General features: G+C 41.9%; 1 protein-coding gene across 5 annotated transcripts in view; it reads right to left on the bottom strand.

Moving 5' to 3' along the window:
- gria3b (glutamate receptor, ionotropic, AMPA 3b) overlaps positions 1-23,971 on the bottom strand; it is a 98,293-nt gene that overhangs the window by 52,983 nt on the left and 21,339 nt on the right. For all 5 annotated transcript variants that reach the window (XR_005208159.1, XM_037779991.1, XM_037779990.1 and 2 more), the window contains exon 3: positions 12,880-13,119. Coding sequence is in view for 4 of the 5 variants with exons in the window: in XM_037779991.1 (XP_037635919.1) it covers positions 12,880-13,119 (240 nt within the window). In the remaining variant the exon portion in view is untranslated. The remainder of the gene's footprint in view (positions 1-12,879; positions 13,120-23,971) is intronic.

Here is a 23,971-nt window from a genome sequence, read left to right as displayed (position 1 = left end):
GTAAAATGAAAAAGTTTGTGTCGGTTGGAGCAAACTTTAAAGGGTCAGTTCACCAAAGTACAAAAAACAAAGCTGTCAATCGATTATATTTAATTGCGAATAATCGCATGATTTTCCTTAGTTAATCGCGATTAATTAATCACACATTTTTTATCTGTTCAAAATGTACCTTAAGCCGTCAGTGTCAGTGTGCTACAACCTAAAAATCCGAAGTTGCGTTAATGCATTAAAGAAATTAGTGGTGTTAAAACAAATTTGTGTTGATGCGTTATTATTGCGTTAACTATGACAGCCCTAAAAAAAATTTATATACTGCATTTTTAATACATGTATATGACTAACGTAGTGTTATGGAGCCATGCAGATAGTTTGTGGATTTTTTTGGCCAGTTTTTTTTATATCCATCTCTGAAATTTCACAGAAGAAATTCCAGATATCTTATAGACAAATCTACCCTTCTCTTCATGGCTAGATACCATGAGATTCATCATCCCTGACACCGGGTAGATTCACAAGAATTGTGGATTTAACTGGATGAAATGTGTCAATAACACTGTAAATCCTAGCAAACTCAGTGGCCTTGGATCTTGGAATATGACAAGTAGGGAGGTCATAAAACAACAGCTGACAGCTTCCTTCACCCCCTCTGTGCCAAGAGCACACTAGAAATATCTACTTAACATTCTCCAGCTGTCAAACCCTCACTCTTCATTAACTACATCTCTATGTATGTTCTAATTTACAAATATTCCCAGAGCTGCTTCGTCTCCATTGTCTTCGGAGGAAGCCAAAATAAATACGTACAGTATTTAGGGCCTGCTGAGTGTTTGCCTCTGGGCTAAGTATGCTCACAGGGCTCTGAGGATCCCTCCAGTGTTTGTGCAGTGGAGATCAAAATCTTGGGCCTGGGAGAGGAAGACGGCTTTATGTTTCCTCTCATTAGTCATCTGGCACGGGCCCACAATTTATATAAAACAGGCTGAGCTTTGCTGGGATTATATGACCCGTGCGCTTGACTTGTCCAGCAAACTGAAAACAGGCAATCAACGTCTGACGGGTGATGAAGAATGAGATGAGAATCTCTGAGCGTGCTGTAAAGACATGGTAATTGAGGTGCCTTTGAGGAAAGTGTTTAACTACCGACAATTAAGAGAGGAAGAAATATATAGTCTCAAAAACAGGTCCATTCAATTTACGCAATTCAGAGGAGGAAAGAAACATTATAGCCGGAGCCGCAGCACGAGCTCCTCCACGTCTCAGTGGTGGAAAACGCAACAATCGCCGTGACGCGAATGCCAAAGTAGCCCAAAAGTGTGCAGCCAAAGGCTTTGATGTGGTGTTTACAGTAGGCCCTATAACCAAAACCAGCTTCACTGCCAAGTGTTGTCCTAATCAAAAAGACAGCACATGTCAAATCAAACAGAAGCAGCATGCTGTCTGTATCTTTAGAAGTGCATACATGCAGGAGGGAGGAGAGTAGCGCCTTTTTTCCACTGTGAAAATCCACCCACAGAGCTTCTCCATCTCTCCATGTCTTTGTTCCCCGGTCTCTCTCACTCACACACTGTGACGTATCAGCACATGTACACTGATGAGCGTAACACACACACATAGAGTCGTGTGTGTGTGTGTGAAGGGATTGATGAAGTGCTGCACAAAACTCTCCGGGCAGCTTCGGCTGATCAGCTGAAACTGAAGGACAAGAACCTTTAATGAAAAAAAGTCCAAATATTATTTTACTCGTGTTTACTCTTGAGAATATATATATTTTATTTGCTGTTTCTACAAACAAATTGGTCCTGTGACATAGTGTAACATCAAAGCAATCAACCTCTACTATGGCTGCATGAAGCAAAGGCCAGGACGTTTTGTTATAATGAAAAAAAGAAGAAGAAGAAGCTCCCTGCAGTAATTTCATGGCTGCTGATGCCAGCAGTGGGTAGGTGGTAAAGTGGCTTTATTCCAGGTTCACTTAAAGGAGGACACTGAGAGAGCGTAGAGGTTTACTGTGTGCTTATTGTGACGGACGACGGCCTCCCGCGTACCTCTTCTTTTTAAGGTGTTTGACCAGTGATGGAAGTGGAAAAAAAGAAGTGCTCCCTTATTCACATGTTGCCGTGTGTATCGCCGCTATCAGCAATCTCTTGTGATTATTCCTATTTATTCATTATTTCTTTAAGCGTGTTATACTGTGTCAGTCATAATCAGTTGTGATTTTATCGATATTATTATACTTGGGCTATGCATCTTCTACAGTAGACCGATAATACTCCAATAATATTCCAACTGGAACATTATAGGATTAAGGCGGTGTATATTTAGCCATAGTGTTAATAGTTAAACCTGCAGCAGGCAGAACGTTTTTGGTATCATTGGGCAAAAATTCCATAATAACCTTTCAGCATATTGTAATTCAAGTGTTCTGAGAGAAAGCTAGACTTCTGCTCCTCCTCATGGCTCTGTTTTCAGGCTTTTAAACAATCTAGCCCATGATGGGAGACTTTGGCCAATCACAGGTCATTTCAGAGAGAGAGTGGTCCTATTGGCTGTGCTCTGGTTGGTGGGCGGGGCTTGGTATTTCCTCAACAGATCTCAACATGGCTGCTGGGTCACAAACTGTCACATTTTACAGCTAAACAGTACACTACAAGATGTTTCTGAAAACATTTGAGGTGAGAAATAGGCATACAGTAACAGAATATTGATCCATATTTGATCAGCGCTGCCTAGTTTGACCGTTTGCTCGGAGTTCCTGAGTGATTGACGGCAGACTCAGCTCTGATTGGTTGTTTTCCTCCGGTCTGTGAAATCTTGCAGATGCCATTAAGAGCACCGGAGGACACAGAGACACATGATTTTTTTTTTCAGATTACCTGTCTCATGCACTACTGTCAGGATATAGTGACAGTTTTAGAAAAAAAAGCTTTTTTTTAAAATCATATTTGCTCCATTTCCAGCCACTGCAGCGTTAAAACAATGCGATTTTACATAATTTTGGACCATTATTATTACTATTTAAATGACTATTTTTATTATTTATCACAGCCTTCGTCTGCCAGGGCGAGCGTGACACGTCGCTTAGACTGTTCGCTGATGTACGGAGCAGGTTAAGACATCTTCATTGTGAAAAACTGATACAATCTGATGTCCGCTCGTTCGCATCGCGTCCAGTTAGGTCCAAATACACTGGCGCTGCACCGTTATGAATCGCTATTATGAATCGCCCAGAGAACCTGACATGGAGAGGGCAGAGAAGAGTACCGGCAGCTTGTGAGAAGTTCTGGTACGCAGGAAAAAGTCACGGTACGCCAAGGAGTAAAATGAAGAAGTGCTGGTACTGCGTACTGGTGAGTACCGGCCCACCGAGCACTGTTTGACTGTTTTTTAGGAGGTTACTGAATTACAGAGGTTGGCGACTGCAGGTTGGGCTATCTATATATTGGGATGTCACTTTGGCACCTGTTTATGTGTGCAAAATAGAAAAAACAGAAAACGCCAGTGATGCATAGCTTCATCCATATTTCTTTAATATTATTTTTCTTTTGCATTTTATGGCTGCTCTGATGTGCCCTTTCTTGTCAGCGTGTCCAAGCTGATTTATTCTCCTGATGCATGCATAATTTAGCTGTTATAAAGCCGGCGTGAAGGAGAGAGGCCACTAAAGCACAAGAGGCATATGTGTGTGTGTATGTGTGTGTAAAGTCTCAGCTGGGTGCAGCTGATGTGCCATTATAGTGGCTGTGATGAGACCACAAAAGCCAAGGAAACAAGCTGCGCTCTATGATATAGACATGGGGAGGCAGTGGGGAGCCGGCATTCACACTTATTATCTCACATTGTGAGCCTAGAGTATAAATCAACAATTGTGGGTGACAATATTGCACTTGACTGGACATTATTTGTGTGAAATGTGTCGGGAGTGGCATAAAAATTACTTGTGTAACCAATTGAAAGGGGAAATCGGCAGCTGATGGTTTGCAGTCACATAGAAAAATATCGCTTTGGCTTGTCGCACATCCGCAAAGTAATGGCACAAACATGTCACCTTCTTAGCTGATTGTGTAAAAGACAAAAAAAGGAATAGTCGTTTCATGCCTTGTCTTTGTGCGTTTCATCACTAGAGTTTGGACTATCCTTTTGGTAGTACATCACATTGCTTGATTTGTTGTGTTGTTTACAACAGTAAGAGAGCAATGCCAAGCGACTACAATCAAATTAAAGGACAGACTTGATTTGGTTTGCCTTCAAAGGATACAGGAGAGCAGCGGGAGACATTAATTATTTGACTCTTTTGGGGGAACAAAGGCAACTGTCTCTGGATAGCCAATTAGAGGGGATTGCTGAAGAATAGGGAGCAAGGTTCGCTTTGGTTTTACTGTATCTGCCTGATTGCCCCCCCCCCCCCCTCATATCTGTCCTATCTTTTCTATCTACAGTAGCTTGGCAGGAACTAGAAGAAATGGGGCTGACTATGTGCGGCCATCCAATCCTCCCGTCCACAAGCCTCTTGGCCCTGTTGGCACATCGTTCTGCCAATTGTGTCAGGCCGGAGTTATCTTGTCTGTCTGTTTAACAGCTGATCAACAGGCTCTGTGGTGACTTATGAGGGTTTCATTCCTAGCCAAGTGGTCCTGATTGATGCAACCAGAATATCATTAATCTCATTTTTTACATTTTAGCATGCTTGCAAATAATCATATCATAATAATTACCCATCCACTGACAATAGCAGCCATTACAGAGGCAATCACTAGGGCTGTGTTTTGGCAAGAATCTGGTGATACGTATCATGACACTGGGGTAACGATTCAATACATTGCAATACTGATAGCAAGGCAATATATTATATATTGTCATGGTATAAAGAACACACCAGAAATACACCATTTTAGAATAGGTGAAAATAACCCATTTGTACTGCATGCAAAACACTGCATGGTTTTTGCCCCAAACTGCATGTGATTATCATAAAGTGGGCATGTCTGTAAAGGGGAGACTCGTGGGTTCCCATAGAACCCATTTACATTCACATATCTTTAGGTCAGCGGTCAAAGGACCTCTCCTTCGCGGCAAGCTAGTATGACATAGTTGGTTTTGATTTTGGTTGAAATTGATAGTGTTTTTGAGAATACAGTATAACAACACATAATATCGCGATACTCATGTGTATTGATATTTTCTTGCACCCCTAGCAATCACATGTCCAGAATTCCCATCCACTTCCATTTCATTTAAGAAATTTGCCCAAAACTCATACTTCATTGCACTGTTTATTTAGCAAAAAACACTTGGTGTCCGCAGGTACCAACGCTATTTAACATGAAAATTACAACTCTGTCTGGACACTGACAAGGTGTGTGTCATCAGGGCCAGTATTAAAAGGGTTTAACCAATAGATTAAAATTGACATAAGCTAAGGAGGGCAATTTGGCCCTTCAAACACTCATAAAATGAAAATGAAATAAAATGACAGACTAAATATTACGACGTTCTATTTCTAACACCTGATAAATAAGAATGAGCGGGTTAAGACTGTATTGGGTGATTCATATTAGTTGCACATTAACCTTGTATAATGGTAATAAAGTAAGCTGTGTCTGTTGCTCTGAGCATGCTGAACAGCTGAATTCTGCTGTTGGACGCAGATTGGCTACACGGTTACTACATGTGACGTGAATGCTACACAAGCAGCGTGTCAGCAGTGTCTGCATGTCCTCTGTCAGTGTCACACCGGTTCCACTCTGTCATTTTTGTCACATGCAGTCAAGATCTTCTGACTCACGAATCACAATAGGAGCTTAAAATTAATCCTTTTTTTTTTTTTTTAAAGGGGACCTATTATGCTTTTGTGCTTTTCCCCTTTCCTGTAGTGTGGTATATAGTTTTTTGTGCATTTAAAAGGTCTGCAAATTTACAAAGCCCAAAGTCCACGCCAAAGGGAGTTACTCTCCCCCACGGAAACACTTCTTCTGAACTACCTGAAACACCTTGCCTCAAGTCCTGCATTTTTGTTACTGTTAACGGCTGTCACCCTTTCCTGTCCCCCTTCACACACACTCCAAGAAAGTGAACGCGCAGCTGTTGCTGTCTGGGAGAAGATTTGGCTACCTAAAAACACACAGCAGTACTGGGACTGGTACTGGTCCGGTCTTGACTCTGTCTCGCCTGCCTTGGTCTTAGTCTTGACTTGGTCTCAAACCCCTCAAAGTCTTGGTCTTGTCTCAGCCTCGATACACTCTGGTCTTGGTTATGAGTTTGGTCTCGACTACAACACTGAGTCCCGCAACCACATATTTCACTGTAAAAAGAATGGAACCCCATATTTATGATTTCATTTGTTTTAATTAAAAACCACAGAATCGTATCATTGCTTTCACTGAGAGAGAAACCCAAATTAGCTTATTTGATTTAGGTTTAGGTTCAGACTGTTGTCTAGGAGACAGCTGAGTGATATATTTTTTTTTTAGAAAGTAATTATATTTCTATTGAGTCAACTTCTTCCTGCACTGTAAGGGCTTTCTTGTGTTCTGCTATAAGAAGTAACATTTCAATTCAATATTGACATTTTTAAGACCTTTAACAATAAATGTGACTGCCAAGTGATTCTGATAAATACGGTATAAATGCCTGCATGCATATACTTTGGAGACCATATAGTATAGGTCAGAATTTGCACATATTTGCATGTTTTGGAATAAACTCTTCCCTTTGTGGTTACAAAATACTGCAGCAGCCTCTAATGATCAATACGGTACATGCGCCTTATTGTTCCAGATAAGTTTGGTGAATTGACTCCGCAGCAGTCGGGGTCATTGGAAAAATCGACAGAGTGAATGAAAGAGAAGTGCCCCGGAGATATTTTTGGATTGACTGCTAGAATACAGTTTCCACCTGGCAGGTTTTTGTTCAGAGAACATTTGACTTCCTGGTGCTATAATGAGGCTATGACATCGAACACTATTTCAACTGTCAGCAGTTAAATGATAAAAGTAAATAGCTCTGTGCTTTCAGAGCAGCGGCAGCAACGTGTTGGATCGCTTTCCTCCTAACTATATCACATTCAGAATATTGATCGTAGAGGAAATGATGGAAAGCGACGGCATGAGGCCCGTCATTGTTATTCATATGTCATCAACGCTGTGGTGTGGCAATGGATATTGTGAGACGGGCTAAAATCCTGTGTCTTACAGTGCCATCACGAATATAAAGAGGTGGCAGCTCCAGGTCTTACCACAAAATATCACTGGCAATGCTCTCTGCAGATTGGTATTCGCTAAATGTCAATGGAAAAATATAAGTGCTTTCCCACCGTCAGAGGACTCTGTCAGTCATATTTACATCTTCATTCACATTCTTTTATTTATTATTGTCTTGCTGCTCAGTTCAAGGTGAACTGGATTTTCTCAAGACTGACAAAATAAAAATAACACAGAGAGGCAGGGGAGCGATGTAGACACTGATGGAGCAGAGGGGAACAGCGGCAATGAAGGGAGGACAGGCATACGATTGACCCTTTGCTAAACCCCTCCCCCCCCTACAGCGATCGTCCAATCATGGCTTAGCAACTGTAACCAAGCACAGCAGGCTTGTCAAGCTTTAGATTTAGAGCGATACTCTGCATTTAAAGTGGTTGGATGGTGGTGTCCTTTAATAGCCTTTCTCAAACCAAAAACACAAGAGCAAAAGAGTACCTAGGTCATGGATTATCTATTTTGAGATGCAATTGTTAGCATGTCTGGCCATCTAGCTCACTACCTACAGTAGTAGCCGAGTATTAGGGCTAATATCAGTCCACACAGCAGCCTTAGTTTGTGGGGTTGTAGGTTACATCAAAAGGATGCCCATTCATGAATAGCTTATTCATTACGTTACAATCCAGCAACCCCAGCAAACGTTACCTCAGATAGCGTTATAGTAAAGCGTTTCCCAAACACATTGGTTATTCTTCATCCTAAAAGGCTTTTCTCTTGTACTGTAACTTTAAAAGTGAAAACATAGCGTTTGAAAACATGAACAAATATGCAAGTTAAGCAGCCAAACAAGGTTATGTAAGAACAAAATAACCATTTGTCCTACTAACTACAGTAGCTCTACACCAAAGAGTATAGAAGCAAAGAGACGGAACTCCGGTGCGTTTTTGACAACAGCCGCTAGACGGCGCTGCTGTGGAGCAGCCGCCATTTTGGACTGAAAATGCCAATGAGTGTATGGCCATGTATGTATAAAGAGAAATCTATTTTGGAGGTCATTGACATGAAAAAGTTTGAGATTGCTCTCACAATCTGTGTGTTGGATTTTTCTAACTTCCATGTATGTCCATCGCTAACTTTATGCTACTCTGGGAATCAGCTGGGCAAACAAAGTTTAATAAATAAATAAGTCAGTAAACAGTTATAATAGTATGCATATTTATAATATTTTGTTGTTCAACACAGGCCATTTTGGTAGAGACATTAAATATATGACAATAGAATAGAAATAATATGGATTTTACTTTCGTACGGCACTTTGTAGGGGGAGGTTTTATTGGCGTCCGGTACTCGCTTTCAGTTCAAAATGGTGGAGGTGTAGCTCTGCTGCTGGGCGCTGACGTTGCAATGGAACAAACAATTGACTTTCACTTCTTAGCAATATAGGTTCATTGTCTACACTGGGACATGTTAGCTTTAGCTTCAGCCTCATAGCACAATATCATGTAGCCTATCATGTGTGTATTTATACCGCCTTTTTACAGGGTTCTCATTTTAAAATGAGTTGACTGAAAACATTAAGAAGTCAGCTGGAGACAGCGTTTTCAACCAACTTGTGAAGCTACAGCTGATAAAATCTGCCAGAGACAGGCGTTGTTTCAGCCGGCAAACAACAGAATGAGAAGCATGCTTTTGCCGACCTCTGTCTGAACTGTTTTTAAAAACAAATATGAATTTTGAGTGGTAAATCTGCCACTATTGTCATTGTAAACTGTTGTAAAAGTTGCCTATTCTTGACCACTTTGCGGCATTTAAGGAAGGAAAGGTTGTGACTGCTGTAGCTAGCTTAAAGGAAGACACTCAGGAAGAAGGAGGGACATAAGAGAAAGCTAAAAGCATATAAGGACACTGTATAGAGGGTTAAGAGAGAAAAGAGGGAGCAAGCGACTCATAAATCAAGGAGAGGTGAGATTGCTGAATCAGGGTTGATTGTGCCTGGGAGAGACAATAAAGCCTGTAATCATCTGTCTCTGCTGCACAGACCTGGCAATTATCTGCCCATACCTGACCGCCAGAACAGAAAGGGCAAGGTCCATCTACCTTCACCCTATAGAGCTTGAGATTTTTAAGGGGAAATTTGTCTGCCGATGCAAACCGAAAGCACAGAAAAAGCAATATTCACTCTTGGAGAGTATAGAATCGGGGGTAAACAGAGGATTTGGTCAAAGGAGTGTTGCGGGGATTGTCAGTTTTTTCCCAGTGAGCCATATGTGATGTTTGGGAGTGATTCAAAAGAACGAGTGGTGATGTCAGCTTGGACCTTTCATCTCTATCTACCCACACATGTATTAACACACACACACGTACGGTACCCTGTCAATATATTACATCAGATAAAAGAAGAGTAGCCAATCATTAATATCACTGCCTACGGAAGCTCCATTTGCTTCCAGTGCAGTTCCTTCATCATAACGTCTGCTTTCATACAGCTGTCTCATAATGGCATTTAGGGTACAAATTTACCTTCATTTCCCTCCAATACATCTGAGCCTGAAGCATATGGACCATCGCTCTCTGACTGAAAGCACTACACTAATGCCTAAAAGCATTTTTTTGCCAGCCCCAATATAAGAGCCAAATGAATAGTGTGGCCGTAATTAATCTTTTCTATTGACTGAATAAAATCTCTCGGTGGAACTCAGCGAGCGAATGCGCTGCCTTTTCACCACAGAATAGGAGAGTAGGTGTATAGGAGTTCGGAGAATAATTGCAAAGTTGCTTCCAGTATTGTGGATGATCAATGCTTTTATCAAATACAAATTAAAAGCCAAAAAGGCACTCAAGAACATAATACATCATCACAACAGGTGCTCTGTGTCGCACATCATGAGCAGAAGGTCATTTGTCATGTGGGTTTGTTTTGTTCATTCACTGTTTATCAACAGCAAAATTAGAAATCTGTCAGAAGAGAAGATGTATTGTTACCTGCTTTTGCTTTTTTTTTTTTTACTTGTGTAAAGATTGTTTTGCCTTTAAGGTCAGAGATCATTTAGCGGCTTTTGTCAACATGACAGGCCTCTTTTTCAGACAATGCTAACAAGAAAAAGCAATAACACAATGGATCAATGATCTTTCATTGACTTCCACTTTGGTGACCCAAAGCAGCGTGCGAGAGTGAACAAAGAATTCAAGATATCAGTGATCCCCAACCAGGTACTTGTACCCCGGGGTATACTTCTGTAGCCTTAAGATATCAGTGATACCCAACTAGGGTTTCTTGTACCCCGGGGTATACTTCTGTAACCTAAAGATATCAGTGATACCCAACTGGGGTTTCTTGTACCCCGGGGTATACTTCTGTAGTGTAAAGATATCAGTGATACCCAACTGGGGTTTCTTGTACCCTGGGGTATACTTCTGTAGCCTAAAGATATCAGTGATACCCAACTGGGGTTTCTTGTACCCAAGGGTATACTTCTGTAGTGTAAAGATATCAGTGATACCCAACTAGGGTTTCTTGTACCCTGGGGTATACTTCTGTAGCCTAAAGATATCAGTGATACCCAACTAGGTACTTGTATCCCAGGGTATACTTCTGTAGTCCAAAGATATCAGTCATACCCAACTGGGGTTTCTTGTACCCCAGGGTATACTTCTGTAACCTAAAGATGTCAGTGATACCCAACCAGGTACTTATACTTAGGGTATACTTCTGTAGTCTAAACATGAACAATTCAATTGTAAATATTGCAACAATATTCACTTCATGTGGTGTTACTGACATACACTTTAATAGACACATTTGGCACGTGACGGGTGGGGTCAATGAAGGGGTACTTAAGCTCATCTGACACGGTTGTCGGGGTACGTCAGACAAAAACGGTCGGGAACGACAAAAAATAAATAAATAACTCAAAATAATACAGACAAACGCAGTTGTCTGTCAATTTTCCTTTTGCCTCAGAGCCAGAGGGTAAAAAAACATACACCCTTGAAGACTATTTTCCCTTGTCACTCCTCCTGGTTTAGCCAGCAGTCAGTGTCCATATTGCCTGGGGAGCTGCACTACCTGATAAGCGGAGGTAGAGGCTCTCTGACACATCTGTCTGCTTGATGAGCCAAGTGTCAAAGCCCCCCAAAGTGCTGGATGGAGTGCATCAATAAACGACTTTAATCCCCTCCTGGGGCCAATGTCCTCCCACTAATAAGGGATCGTCTTACACCACTGGCAGCAAGGAGAGAGGTAAAAGTGGCTTGGCATGGGCCTCTGCACGGGGATGTACTGTACGCAGGGAATTGTCTGTACACAGGTATCAGCCTGTAAATCACACGCGCCTGCTGTTGCCTTAATTGCCGGATTGAATAGGTGTTTTATTTCCTCCTCACCTTCCCTTCCCTCTTTTGCCCTCTCTTTTCTCTTTAAAAGTAGCACCTATTTGTCATCACTCTTTCTCTCTAACTTCTTTTTTTGTATTTCAGCCTCTTTTCCCACCTCCGCTATGCATCCAACTCTGCCCCAGACAGTCTCACTTTGCCAGACAGAAGAGGAGAAGCAGAGGGATGGGGACCGGTAGCTGGGCAGTATTGGTTGTGCTGAAGGACGTGTGGGTTGCTGCCATCCGCAGGGAAGATCCGATGAGTGTTCTCGTCAGAGTGACCCTAATTAACCACATATTATCTGCAGGCTGTGCGGAGGATTAAGGCCCTCAGCTCTGGACCCTACAGGCCCGGAGACCCAAAGACAGAGGACTAAAGCACACTTCACATTCTGCCTCAAAGCAAGACACAGGGAGGTGGGGGCCCGGCGTGAGGCTGGGAAAAAGAACCATTCAGAGAGAGGAAGATAGCTTGAAGCGTATCTGGACCTTTCTATAATGAGCAAATAAACATAGCAAATCCGAACTGTGGCGCGGGAGGAATATGCAGCCACCCTTTCTGGCACCCTCACAAAGAGGAAGACATCTTGTGTCTTTGTCTGTCACATCCTGAACACATCCATCCCTCCTGCCCAGGTGCTGTTTGAACAAATTGAAGTTTCTGTAGGAGGAGGGGATCATTATTCTATTGGGAGATAATGAGCTCATTTTCTCATTTGACATTAGAACACCCAGAAACGAACACTTCGCCGTGTTGACAGGTCGTCATACAGGCGGCGCGCTGCTGCATTAAGCCAGTGTCTATTGTCAACAAGGCAATGCAATCTGGGTGCTACACAAAAAACCCTCATTGACGCAACACAATAAGCAGCCCCCACAGGCAGGCACAGACTCTGATTCCTGTAGAAAACATTTCAGCAGCAGCTGTGACATACCTCATTTCAGATGAAAGACGAGCCAATATCAACAACATGATTAAACAGAAGATTAACTGGCACCAACCAGTCCAATCCAAAGGTTATAGCTCATAAGATGCGTCGTTTCTTAAAGTGTAATGTGTTATTACAAGAGTTACGAGCTGCTAGCGAATACAGTAGATTTCCCATTTACATAACACCAAACTACTGTATAAAATAGTGCAGTGTTAACAGTTCAAGCATTTACAGGGCTTTCATAAAGTATTACAGGGTAAATCTATCCTCCGCTAACCCTGGTGTGCAGCTGCTATTCTGAGCCACTGGAACATTTCCTGTGGTTCCACGCTGTAACTCAAGGTTTAAGCCCCCCGACTCAAGGCCCACGCTGTCACCTACCTCGGTCGGTGTCGTAGAGGTAGACAAACTTCTGCCACTTGTAGTGAGAGAGCAGGCTGAGGACGGCGCCCCGGAGGGCGGGGCGCATCTGGATGACAAACTGCACCTCGTTATCGGTGGGGTAACTGGGCGTGACGAAGGAGGTGTGCAGAGCGCCGCAGAACGAGGTCAAGGTGTTCATGGACTTCTTGTCGTAGAATCCGAAGATGGCGTACACGCCGCGGGAGAACTGGGAGCAAACTGCAGGGACAGCAGAGGGCGAGAAGAGGACACGAGCGTTAAGACATTATTCAGCAAAATATGCACATTCACAAATGTGTGCCTCATCACTTCAGGCAGAAATAGATCAACTGGGTGGTTTGACCCACCACTAATAGCCAATTAAGGCTTTATGTGACTCTAAATGACCCCAAAGGCATTTTGACAAAGCATTTCTAATACTGCATATCCTGTACAAATATGAATAATTACACAACAACAGTATATAAGTATATAAAGTCACTGTAACAACTTGTTTTCTCATTCAACAATTATTTCCATTATCAATTAGTCTGACATTCATTTCCTTGATTAATACATTCATTATTTTGTTTATTAAATGTAAGAAAATAGTGAAATATGACCGTAATAATTAACCACATCTCAAGGTGATGTATTCAAATTGTTTGTTTTAGTTGATCATCCGTCCATATGACTTTTTTTTTCTTGAAAAATGACTAAAGCGAAATTGTTGACGGTGAATTTCTGACCATTGACTAATTGATAGACTTATCATTGACTATTTTTACATGCACATTAATATTCCACTATTATTTCCGAATATGACAATATTCCGAATTTGATACGGGTCGTGTAAACAGCATATTCTGTTTGGATATTCTGAGTTAGGCCTTATTCCGAGTGGAACATTTACTGATTAGTACATGCCGATATTATTCAGGTTTCAGGAGCATTCTTTGAACATGTATACAGCACATTTGGAATATGCGTCTCAATCTGGGTTTTTACAGCAGTTTGCGAAACACGGCCTCTTGCCCGTTTACTGCCAGCTCTGTGCGTTGTACACAAACCAACTAATAGTTTACGGAGATGCATGCCCAATAGAAAAGTCCACAATTCTGGTAGACAGGAGAAACACACCTACTTTTAAACATTATGACAGATTTGGATCTCAACAGGTTTTTTGGATATGCACAAATACTGCAACGCCGACCTTTTCAAAACGGTGTTTGAAGGAATGAAAGAGGGAGGCTGTGTTCACACGGTCGAACAAGTCCGCCACCGGTTACGTTAATCGGAGTACGTACGGCTGCATGTAAACAGGAATATTAGTGGAATATACATGTAAACAGTTTAATAGGAATATTGTCTTTTTCGAAATAAGGGTAAAAACCAGAATATTTTGTGCATGCAAACATAGTCATTGCTCCTCTATTATTCTTTGATCAAAGGATTTAAATAAAAAATGTAGCCAATGGTCCTTGTCATTAGGGATACTACTCAGCCTGTCCCAAGGACTGAAAAAATAACCGTATCCTGTTTTACACATTGGGGATGTGGAGTTTGACAGATGTGGGTATTTACCAGACAGCAAGGGTCTAATGAAAGACACTATCAAGTAGCACGGGAGTATGGGAAGTGTAGGATCCAGAGTTTTTAGAGTTTGGAGATTAAGAACTACAAGTCCTTGGTCGACTTTTCTTTTCTAATCTGTCTATTTCGAGTCCCCTCTACTGTGAAATCACTGGAGTTCCTGTTTAATTGAGAAAATAATTGGTGACTTAATCAATAATGACAAGATGATTTTTGTCGCAGCTCTAAATAATACCCATCCCAATATAATTCAATATACACCTGGCACCAACATTCATTATCTGGATATGGATAATCTATCTGAATAAGAGAAATGCATGTTAATAAACAATGCACCAAGACCGCATGCATTGCATCAGATAGTGAAAGAATCTGGTAATGCACTAGTGGACTGCATTGTGACAGGCTGTCAGCAGTAAATGCAGGTGCCGGTACAGTGAGTGTGTTTGTTTTGGTAGCAAAGTGGCAGCCAATGGATAGAAAAAGCCACGGCATTCACCGAAGGTCTCCAGCTCCCACCAGTTATCGCTCTGTTCCCTCATCCACGCTGAACGACTCACTGCAGCATTCGCAGCAGCTGGGAGCGCCACTGCTGCCTGTCACCGCTGCTGCTGTTGCCTCCTACGAAGGAGCTGAAAAAGACAACTCTTTCTGCCTCGAGTGGAACGCAGTTTCACTTCCAATGACCCACGACGTTTGTGTTTGTTGACGCCACCATGTCAGTAACAGCTACTTGGTATCTTTGCATAGATAGAAGGTATTTCTTTTTTTTTTTTTTTTTTTTAAAGTTATTTTTTGGGGTGATTTTTAAGCATTTTATTGATAGGACAGTGGATAGAGTGTTGGAAAGGGGGAGAGAGAGAAATGACACGCGGAAAGGACCACAGGCCGGATTCGAACCCGGGCTACCGCTGCTAGGACTGAGCCTTGGCATTTACATGGGCGCTCGCTCTACCGACTGAGCTAACCAGCCGCCCGATAGAAGGTATTTCAATACAAGATTGACCCCACTTTTGAGAGAAAAAAACAACCCTTTCTGACAAGCTGCACAAAAACTAGACTCACGCTCAGTGAAATGACTATCTGAGGCAAATAAACAGTTACACCATCATTTGAATGCTTTTCACTTGAACAAATCTATAACAACCACTTCGGGGGGAATGAACATCTGAGTAATACAAGCATCAGCGCGTGCATCTGATGACATTTCTTGAGAGGCAAAAAAAAAAACGTTTCCATTTGTTTGTGTATTCATCATCAGGCGCTCTAGTGGGATGGCGTGAAATTGTCAGGCAGGAGCGACTTCCATTCAGTCAGAAGCCATTAATGCGTAAACTAACATTCAGAGCTACAGGTGTGTTTTGCTTTCCCGCCCTATCATGAATGGCTGCTCACTTATTCTGATTGACTCTCAAGTGCTCCCGCTGGGTAATCAAGTATTCTTAACATCCGTAAACACTTTGAATATTCCAGTACAATGGTTGGATGACAGGAGGGAAGGCACTATCCAATAATGGCTATGTTAAATATTTGTTTACGATTGGCTGACGGGGATTCATTCAATTGGCATGGTGGGATAGCTTATTTAAATACAAAATACGGAGTTTTAGCATTCTCCGAGGTTGCCGATGCTGAACTGGAAACAATTCATCACCGACGTGACAGTTTCCATTTTGTGCCTTCATCCTAATCAAGATAAAAATCTCACACACACACACACACACACACACAATAACAATCTTTTTCTGCCGTCTTTGTGAAGAACGGTGCTACAGTACGTGCGAAACCTTTCAGACACTCAAGAGGACAACATGACAGCGCTCACGTATTCGGTTCTTAAGCACAATTGCCGTGTGAATGAGGGATCTAGTCGCTGGTGGGATTTGCCTCATCCTTTTTAATTCTATTCCCTCCCTATCTGTCCTGGTACAGACACCTCTCTCCCAAGGTATAAGCATCCATTCTCAGCAACACACACACAGGCAAGCTCACACACACGGATGCAGACATACAAACACACACACACACAACGCTGCTTACTGATAAGTGAATCAACAGATGGACAGCAGTATTGTGGGTAAGTGCTGCAGGGTGAGTGGTGCAATCTCCCACGCTGAATGGGGAGCCAGTAGGAGCTGCAGCCCTCGCCGAGGCCCAGTTTTCTCTCTCTGCACTCCCTCTTAATTTGGGCCAGTACTGACACAGAACCTCTCCCAGGGGACCAGATCTGGCAGCCTCTTTTCTTTCTGCTCGGCTGTCCTCTTGCTTATTAGGTTGAGCTTTGAGCGAGCTTCAACAACAGATATGTCCACACACGCACACATACACTCATCTCGCTCCCTGTAACCCCGTTAGACATACAGTGTCTTTACGCTGCACCCTTTTTCAGGGTCGCCACCTTATTGCAGTGGAAAGGTTTGCGTGTCGCGTGGATCCCATGAGCTGTGCCATCTAGAGCGATCTGAGTATGTTCTCCCATGGCGGTGAGGTTTGACATGACCTGTTCTGTTTTGGAGGCACACACAAGCCGGTCTCACTGCACCAGATCTGCCAGCATCCTGCATCCTCTGCCCCTCAGACAAAACAGCTGCACCTCCACCTTCTCCAGAGCATTTGTGGCCCTACAGGACTGGCATTCACAGCCACATGCATGCTATAAATAGACCCAACCACAGTTAATGTTACGCTACATACAATCAATGAAAGCAGCGTAATTATTTTTTTTAATGGAGAGCCATACGTTGGGCTGTGCAGAAACTTCTTGTGTTTAATCACTACTGGCACATTTCCATGGTCAGAGGCTAACAGGCCACACCACACGTTGAGGTCATCATAAGGTGTTTGTATAATGTAGCATGGAGGTGATGGTAAATCTGAGCTCTCAGGTGGAGCTATAGCAGCGCCGTTGATCATGATCGATTAAGCAAATGCGTCCCCGCATCAGTAAAAAAATGACCCCTTCCCTTTTGGCAGGCTGCAACCATCATTTTCACAAACTGCTGTGAGAAAAACAATTTGCTGTTTCACCCCAGCGCTGCCGGTGGAGGAAAACAAAAGAAAGTGTCGGCTCTTATCACCAACAGCCGGGATCACCTGCGAGGAATGATCTTTTTTTTCTTCTTTTAAAATCACGCATTTTTTGCATCACAGTGTAACTTTCTAATTAATCTGCATTTTTTTTTTGTTACAAGCTGCACCGATTTGCTACCTCGCTAATTTGCGGTGTATGTAAATTTCTTACCCTTTTAAATGTTAATAAACTCTAATTCTTTCAGTCAAGGGTGAATAACAAGACAGCAGTACAAATGAGTAGACTATATAGAGGAGGGGAAGTTTATTAATAGGAACAAACAAAAGCAATCAGTAGAAACATATTGACCAAGAGGAATTGAATGTTTCCTTTGCAGTGAAAAGGAAAGTCAATTCAAGATTTCAGCTTAATAAGTTCAATAAAAGAACACAAATGACTGGTTGTATCTTCATTTCTGAACATAGAGTTTCCTATTATTTGCAATTCTTAGCACCCAAACTCAGAAGTCAAACTGTTTTTGACAGACTGTATGGATGGAAACTTCTGGATTACCCTCTCGCAGCCAAAAAGAGCTATACTCTGTATATGTATGTATTCCTCCTAGAGATGTCCCTCCATGCAGTACTGATCCTCCTCCTCCTCCTTCCTCCAACACCTCACTCTCCTCTTCCTTCTCTCTTCACCACTCTATTTGACCTCTCCTTTTGTTGCCTCAGCCATCTGGTCATCCCCCAAAGCATACATCCTCTTCAAGCGTGGCAGTATCTCTCTCCACCTGAGTGCCTCTCTCCTTCTCCTCTCACATTGTTTCCCCCATAATATCGCCCCGCTCCATCAGCGGAGCAGAGATTGGTGTTGGACTGTGGTTAAAAAAAAATGAAAAGTAAAAGAAAAGTGCATTCAGGAGAGAGAGAGAGAGACAGAGAGCTGCTGCTGCCTCGGCCTCATCCCTCTCGGTAATTAAATAAAAACGGAATAAATGTAGGTGGAAACAAGACGGCCGAACCTGAAGAAATAATACATCAGTTAATATAATCCAATGATTCTGCGAGTGTCACCTTGAATTTCAATAACGCCAATTTACTCACAAGTCCACAGACAACCATGTAGCCATTAGAGGAGCTTGCTGGAGGACTGAGTGGTAAACAACACAAAGATTATTCTCTCTCATCTGCTCCTTCTATTTTCCTTCTCCTACGATCCCATTTCCCCCCTTTTTTTTCTTCCTCTGCAGTTAACCGTGCCTCCTCCTCCTCCTCCTCCACCACCTCCACCTCCACCCCCTCCCTGCTGCAGGGAACCATGCATCCCATCTCCAGTTCACTGGTCAAACACACACAGTGTGCCGCCCTCATTCCCTTCTATAATCAGGACACTCGGCAGAGCTACGGGGATGTTACATTTCTGATGCATCACTTGAGATGGCTGGCCTGGAATGCTAGTTCAGAGGGATATTTGGTATCCTGCAGGCACGCTGAGCTAATTCATGAAAAAAGAAAAAAAAAGAAAACCTTTTCATGCGCTCACAGTATTTGGAATCTGGTGCTCTTTCGCAGCCCATGAGCCAGAGCTTTGCACAGCCTTGGGAAGGGGAGAGCTGGGAACGAGTAAATGTCAACGATGATTGTATCTCTTTAGCTGTTTTCCTCGTCTTTTTCAAAACCCACATTTTCTCTTTCTCTTTTTGGCTCCGTTGTTTCTCCTCTCAGCTTCATGGCCTCCATTTCCTGCCTGTATCTTGGAAAAGCTCCTCTCTGGTCACCCCCTCCTCTCTGGTCACCCCCTCCCTCCCACGCTCCCTCCCTCCCCCTCCCCAGTTTTCACCGGCCTACATCGGGACCAGCATGTCCTGCTCTGAAGAGGGGATGCTGTCACTGGGAGATAGCTCGTAAGAGCCCGGGGGGATTGCATCGGCTCTTGTCATATAGAGATGTGAAGTGCTTCAAACTGTTAATTCAAATGGCAGACCTAGATTCAAGAACGACACAACTGCAGTGGTGCCGTGAGACGTTAAAAGGAAGCTGCTACTAGTCCTGTTCCGTCAACAGCCAGCTTCTATTTACACTTTAAATTACCTGCTGGGCTAAATGACACCGATACACACACACACTGTGGAGAGAGAGCAATCTAAAACACATATTTACTTGCAAACTATAATTTAACTAAATAAGTTGTTGTACACATACAGTATAACATGTGTTTCAGATGTAATGCATAACAATGGAACGCAGTTCAATGCAATACACCTTTTTGATAATTGTTTTGGTGATTTTTGCCTTCATTTGTTATATTATGATATATATTGATATTGGAAAAATATTTTCATTAATGTTTTGATATTACTGTAATTTCAGGTGCATTTCATGCCTTTGTTAGATAGTGGTAGTATGACAGGAAGTAAGGGAGAGAGCTACAAAGGTCCCCAGCTAGGGATGGGAATCACCAGAGGACCAACGGTATGATACTATCATGATACTTAAGTCATGATGTGACTTTATTGCGATTTTAAACATTTTGCGATATGCTGAGTATTGCAATAACATATATTGCAGTTTATTAACTTTATTTTTATCTGTTTTATCTAATAAGATACAGTTTTCACTCTGAAACGTCTGAAAGACCATCGGATTGTTAAAGTGGCAGTAGGCAGTATATTTTTTGCATCATTGGGCAAAAATTCTATAATAACCTTTCAGCATATTGTAATTCAAGTGTTCTGAGAGATAACTAGACTTCTGCTCCTCCTCATGGCTCCGTTTTCAGGCTTTAAAAAATCTAGCCCGTGACGGGAGACTTTGACCAATCACAGGTCAGTTCATTGAGAGAGAGTTTCTATTGGCTGTGTTCCGGTCAGGTGACCGGAGATTGGCGTTCCTTCACCAGATTTCGCAATGCGTCACAAACTTTCTCATTTTACAGCTAAACCGTACACTACAAGATGGTTTTGAAAACATTTGAGGCGAGAAATAGGCATTACAGTAACATAATACTGATTCATATTTGATCAGCTCGGCCTAGTTTGACCGTTTGGTCGGAGTTTGCGAGTGATTGACAGCCGGCTCTCAAAGACAGCAGCTGGACAGCAGACCTCAGATCAGCTCTTACTGCTTGTTTTCCTATGTTATGTGAAATCTTGCAGATGCCGTTAGGAGCACCGGAGGACACAGAGGCACATGATTTTTTTTCAGGCTACCTGTTTCATGTACTACTGTTATGATATAGCAACCGTTTTATAAAAATAACTTTTTTTAATCATATTTGCTCCAATCTCGCCTACTTCAGCTTTAAGAGGTTAATAGTTTACATAATAAAAGATTGATACTTGACATCCATGTATCGATACAATATTGCCACTCCAAAAATCGCGATCCTATACTGTATCGATTTTATTCCCTGACCGCTACTAGCTGTACTCAAACCGAGGAATGTGCAGTTCATGGTCAGCTTCTTAACCACTAAGCCACAGGAGGCCCTTTATTACTGTAATTTCAGACTTATCACCTAGCCCTAACTGTCGTAGACTATGACACACACTTTCAATCAAATTTGCAAATCTGCAAAAAAAGTTGATTATCGACCACTAGAAGCGCTATGGAGCAGTTTTTCTGTGGATACACATGTGCACGCAAGTACACAGTCCTGCCAGTGGTTTCACACTCATAACTGGTGGCCGAGAAACACAGCAATGCAGGGAAGAAGAACTAGCAAGTAAACAAGGATGTAAACAAAATGTCCAATTTCTCTCCTGCCCTCTGCTCACCCTGCCAGTTTGGGAATCACCTCTGCTAACGACCTCATCTGCTGTACGAGTACAAGCAATCCACTGGTGAGTTCAGACTGTGTATGTGTCTTCACGCATGTACTTGTGTGTGTGTGTGTCTGAGTGTGTGATGGATGATAGGGGGGTAAGGAGCCTGGCCTTGGGATGCTCTGTCACTTGGGCTGGTTAGCCTGGAGCTCACCCACCAAGAGATAAGCATCTCCACATACTGACGACTACCTATAGTCAATTCTCCTCCTATCACATTTTCTATCTATTATTATAAACTTTGATTATTTATACTTCTGTAACTGAATAAACTCATATAAAGAGTCATAGATCATGCTGTGGCCATGTAAAGCCACAATAGAGCATGCTATCAGAAAATGGATGTGTACGTTTCATTGTATCTATCTAGTGTATACTATATATATAAGGGAAAGTTCCTTCTCTGCTAGATACATTAGTAAATGTCACAAAATGTAATGACTAAATGTAAATGTCTCCACTGCGTTGATGCACGGAGAACAGGTCAACTATTTGAAGAAACATGATCTTATTCCAACATGGCAATCGCCATGTGTGAGATTTTTGTCAAGTTTCTTGCTCACAGTTACAATTTCGATCCGAATGCAACGTGAGAAATAACACAAGTTTATTTCTCTAACAATATGTGGAATGTTTTAATGTCGAAACAAGTGTAAGTCATTTTTTGACACCTCTAAAGCTCATATTTTTAGTATAACACATGAAGAGCAGAGCAGAGAAAGAGTCATTTCCCAGAACAAGCAAACGGAAATGTTATCCAGTGTATAGCAACAGTGTTAAGCATTTATTAACATGGCACAGTGATTATGTTTTAATTAAACTCAAGTCAGAAGACTTACTTTGGTTTGTGTAAAACTTATCATAATGTATTCTAATAGAAAACATGTTCACAGAGCTGTATAGTTACCAGGTAACTAGTCAAATATCCTCCGAGAAGGAATTAATGGAAATTTGTGTGAAAGTACAACATTAAAATTTCAGTTTAGGTATTTTTTTTTCTCTCTCTGAGCTCGATGCAGAGCGGTGAATCCGACTGAGAAGGACATTATGGAAATCTGAGAGAAAGCATAAAATTCTAACTCTGGTTAACGTGATTTACATTCTCTTTGAAGCTTCAAAAATTGGGCCTAAAAGGCATCTATAGGAAAAAAGCACTTATTCCATACCATGCTGCGCCTGGAAGGCTCATATGCAACCTACAACCCCAGTCAGTCACTAATGAGATGTGAGTGGACCTCTGCTCTGTTAGCAAGAAAGACTGAAAGAAATCACATCTGAATTAAGGGATATGATTCCGTCTGTCAAATCTTTGCCAAAGTAAGCCGAGGGAGGATTACTCATGCAAACTAGAATTGTCTGCTTTTTAAATTGACCCAATATTCCATTTAAACAGAATGTTTATGAACAACTTTAAGTGACTTAATAGGATGGCTAAAATAGAAATAGTAATAAAACCAGGAGTCTATGGCCGGTGAAAGACTGTAGAGAAATGACTCCTTAAAACGAGGGATTTATGGAGGTATTGACCATAGTTTTTAACATTTTAAAGGGGAACTACGCCCATTTTCAAAATTCATACGTTATCCCTATGGTCTAGGACAGTCCAAAAAATATTATTTAACATGAACAACTCTCTCCCAAATCCAAAACCTAGAGTGCTAAAACTCTAACTTGTGATGTCATAATGTACAGTATAAAGTCTGGAGCTGCTCCATAGACGATGTTATAGATAACACTGAGAGCACCCAGGGGGATGTTGTGAGTATATGGGAACATTTTCTGTTTCACAACTGAGAACTCTACAATAGAATAAAGCTCATTCGGGTATAAAAAAGAAAACAATCATTCTGTTGGTTCACAAAATCAGTCATCCATCATCGTCCATGGAGCAGCTCCAGATTTTGTACCCTATGACATCACAATTTTGAGACTTACTTCTCTGGTTTCTGGCTTTGAGAGAGAGTAGCTCATGTTCACAAATACTGATTGAACTTTCTTATGCCATGGAAGTAACATATTGAAATTCTTAATTTAGGATGTGTTCCCCTTTAATACGAGAATATGTAATGATAAACAAAATTGTATTTATATTTTCATAATACTTTTACTTCCAAACAGAAATCATTTAAGTCTTGAATCAGGATTGCTCAGTGACATGAATCCTAGTTTTATCGAGGCGGTAAGAAAAGTGAAGCCAATGCGGAAGTGCCTTAAACATGCATTCTCTCTAATAGCCAGCAGGGGGCGACTCCTCTGGTTGCAAAAAGAAGTCTGATTGTATAGAAATCTATGAGAAAATGACCCTACTTCTCACTTGATTTATTACCTCAGTAAACATTGTTTCATGTCGTCTTCAATACAGCATGATGTTCATTTAGTAAATTATGGTCCCTTTTAGAGTCAAATACACCATAAAGCAGGGTATGTTTTAGGGCGTGGCTATCTTGTGATTGACAGGTCGCTATCACGGCGTTGTCCGGTCTGGGAGTTGCCCGTGTTTTTGTCGTTGAACTTAAACCCTTTCACAGTGTGTTTTCAGTTCATGAAAGTTAAATTGTAACATTTCGGTCCCCTAAAAATGTCTTATTCAGCGTTCAGTTGTACTCAGCTCCACCCTCTCGTGTCACTTCAGGTTGCTAAGAACCAAGATGGCGACAGAC

This window comes from Sebastes umbrosus, chromosome 9 (genome assembly GCF_015220745.1).
Source record: "Sebastes umbrosus isolate fSebUmb1 chromosome 9, fSebUmb1.pri, whole genome shotgun sequence".
NCBI lineage: Eukaryota > Metazoa > Chordata > Actinopteri > Perciformes > Sebastidae > Sebastes > Sebastes umbrosus.
Note: the sequence above shows the minus strand (reverse complement) of the source record. Positions and strands in the feature narration are given on the sequence as shown.